Source organism: Microtus ochrogaster, chromosome 1, assembly GCF_000317375.1.
Source record: "Microtus ochrogaster isolate Prairie Vole_2 chromosome 1, MicOch1.0, whole genome shotgun sequence".
NCBI lineage: Eukaryota > Metazoa > Chordata > Mammalia > Rodentia > Cricetidae > Microtus > Microtus ochrogaster.
The window spans coordinates 40,327,710-40,330,686 of NC_022009.1; the positions used below are offsets into that span (position 1 = coordinate 40,327,710).

Here is a 2,977-nt window from a genome sequence, read left to right on the forward strand (position 1 = left end):
AAAAAAAATAATTCTACACATTGAACCTGCCTTCAACAACCCATCAAAGATAGCCTCAAACATTTGCTAGGCCCTATTCCTCTGCATCCGCAGTGCCAGGACCTGGGTACCAAACTAGCTAACCATCCCAATGACATCCTGCCATAGGGGTCTGTGGCCTCTGACACAGGAGCATGCTCCCTGTGGATGTGATTGTCAGTCCTGCTTGACAGCTTGACCTGAACTAGAATCAGCATGGAAACAGTCTTTGAAGGATTGTCTAGGAACGATGAACTGAGGTGAGACATTCCATAAAGATGAGCTGCACCACTCCATGGGCCAGGGCCCAGGACTACATGGGAAAAAAAAAAAAGGAATAGTTGGATCTCTGGGAGTTCAAGGCCAGCTTGGTCTACACAGGGCTCCAGGGTCTATCTTTCTCTGCTTCCTGACTGAAGACACAGTGAGGGTGACTGCGTCAAGCTCCTGCCACCACGGATCTCTGAACCATGATGGACTCCACCCTGGAACTGTGAGCCAAAACAAACCTTGTTAATGTCATCTTTGTCAGATGATTTTGTCACAGGGATGGCAGGACATGAAGGTCGTCTGACTGTGAGGTAAAGATGAGCTTAAACTCACTCGAATTAAAAAGCACTGGATGTCTGGATAAGGGGGACAGTTCCTCTTTACAGAAGCATGATGGGATGTCACCCTCTTGCGACCTCGAATGACACCAGCAAATGTGGCCTCTAATGATTGACCTGCTCATTATTTGGATATAGCTTTTGGAGTTGATATTTGCAGTTTCTAGGGACTTCTAGAAGGTGAGAACAGTGTCCTATCTGTCTCTCTATGCCCTTCCCTTACCCCTGAGATGACAGAAGCAAATTTACTGAGCAGAATTAGCGAATCCATCCAGACCCAAGGTCGCTTAGGCCAACAGGGCTCCTTCGGTCCTCAGTGTATGGTAATCATCATGTTTCCATGTAAGGGGCTCCCACTCTGTGGAGGGAGGGAGACATCCCTGCCCCATGTCCCACAAAATCCTATCATGCCCGTCCATCTCCACGGGGACTAGAAGCCTATTTGCCATGGCCCGGGATAGGGCTCTATGGTAGTCTGGATGTAATTGGCCCCAATAAGCTCAAAGGGAGTGGCACTATTAGGAGGTATGGCTTTGCTAAAGTGGGTATAGCCTTATTGAAGGAAGCATGTCACTGTGGAGACAGGCTTTGAGGTCTCCGATGCTCAAGCTACACTCAGTGTAGATCTAGTTCATTTCCTGCAGCCTGAAGATCATTCAGCTTCTTTTCCAGCACCATATCTGCCTGCATGCTGCCACGTCCCACCATGATAATGGACTAAATCTTTGAACTATAGCCAAGCCCAATTAAATGTTTTCCTTTCTAAGAGTTGCTGTGGTCATCTCCAAAGAATTGGGAGTGTGGGGGGCAGGGGAAGGGTGGAAGCAGAGAAGTGAGGAAGGAAAGGGAATGGGGAAATATATAGCTCAATAAGAACAATAAAAAAAGAGTTGCTGTGGTCACGTGCCTCCTCACAGCAGTAAGAACCCCTAACCAAGACAAGGTCTAACGCCACACACAGGTGCAAGGGAGTCTTTGAAGTTCTAAAGAGGCCACTGGCTTGTCTGGGCACACACCCATCTTATACACAAAACTGCGCTTTGGTTTGGTCAAGATTTTAATCTCACTCCTTAGAGGCAATGCTGGGCGTGCTGCCTGGCATGGCGTTAGTGGTTGTGGCATGAAAGGAATATTTCCTGACCTCCCCTTGTGGCCAGAGCTTAGCTAGCTGTAGCCACTTACACGCGACTTGATTACAATGTCTCTTTAAGAGTTTCTTTCCATTTTAGACATTTCTAAATGGTCTGTGGGAGTACTGTGTCCACCTGTTATCATCAGGATGGCAGAGAAGGTGTTTTCTATGGAAACAGGGCATACAGGGCCCGGTGGGCCGGAAGAAGTTAGCCTTAGCCCTGGGTTTTTTGAGGTGTGGCCAGAGATCAGCTTGAACTCCATGATGATTTAATTAAAAAGCAGAGTCAAGTCTGTCTGAATCAGGGTGTGTCAAGAGCCTGTAGCCTGCATCTCTGCTTGTCTCCATCAATTGTGTAGACAGCTGGGATTCTGAACATCTGACTGGAGGAAATAGAACCAATCCTGGGCACCTGAAAGTGCTCGGGGGGCCACTAGAGGGCGCTGCAGACAAGACTCTGAGGCCACCAGGGCTAGGGGGACACAAACAACTGTGTACCCACACAGGTAGATGGGACAAGCCAGCCTGTGAGTTCTCTCCTGTGGCCCTCATCACAACCTGAAACCCTGGTGTCACTCACTTGCTGATTCACTGTCCTTCCTTCCAATCCTCAGGAAAGCAAGGCCCTGTCTGTCAGTGTGCACTGTCTCCCCCACTAGAGCCCAGAACAGCAGCCGGCATACAGAAATCTCTCAACAATCAGAAATTACACAAATGAAGACAAGGAGAAAGAAAGACGGAAAGGAATGGAGGATGGAAGGAGAAAGAACCCAGGAATATAGGATTCTAAGACCTGGCCCTCACTTCTCAGGCCCTTCCCTGGTCCCTTACCTCCAAGGACCTCTTCAGGGCTTGCTGGTCAGAGGAAATCTGGTCCACTTTGTGCTGGTGGTTAGAGTTCCCCTGGGCAAGAGGCCTCACAGCCTCTATCTGTGTCCCCAGATCAAGGCCTTCTTCCTGCAGCCCCTGTGATGGAGAAGAGCAAGTGAGGTTAGCCACCTGACCCTCCACCCAGAAGACCCTCCACCCTGGAGACCCTCCCACCCAGAAGACCCCATCCCAGAAGACCCCCATCCCAAAAGTCCCTCTACCCAGAAGACCCATCCCAGAATACCCTCTACCTAGAAACCCTCCATCCAGAAGACCCTCCACCCAGAAGACCCCCATCCCAGAAGACCCTCTACCCAGAAACCCCTCCATCCAGAAGACCCTCCACCCA

General features: G+C 49.7%; 1 protein-coding gene across 1 annotated transcript in view; it reads right to left on the bottom strand.

Moving 5' to 3' along the window:
- Positions 1 to 2,977, bottom strand: part of Syne3 (spectrin repeat containing nuclear envelope family member 3) — an 82,989-nt gene that overhangs the window by 19,265 nt on the left and 60,747 nt on the right. The window contains exon 11 of the mRNA XM_005343516.2: positions 2,590 to 2,724. Within this exon, the coding sequence (XP_005343573.1) occupies positions 2,590 to 2,724 (135 nt within the window). The remainder of the gene's footprint in view (positions 1 to 2,589; positions 2,725 to 2,977) is intronic.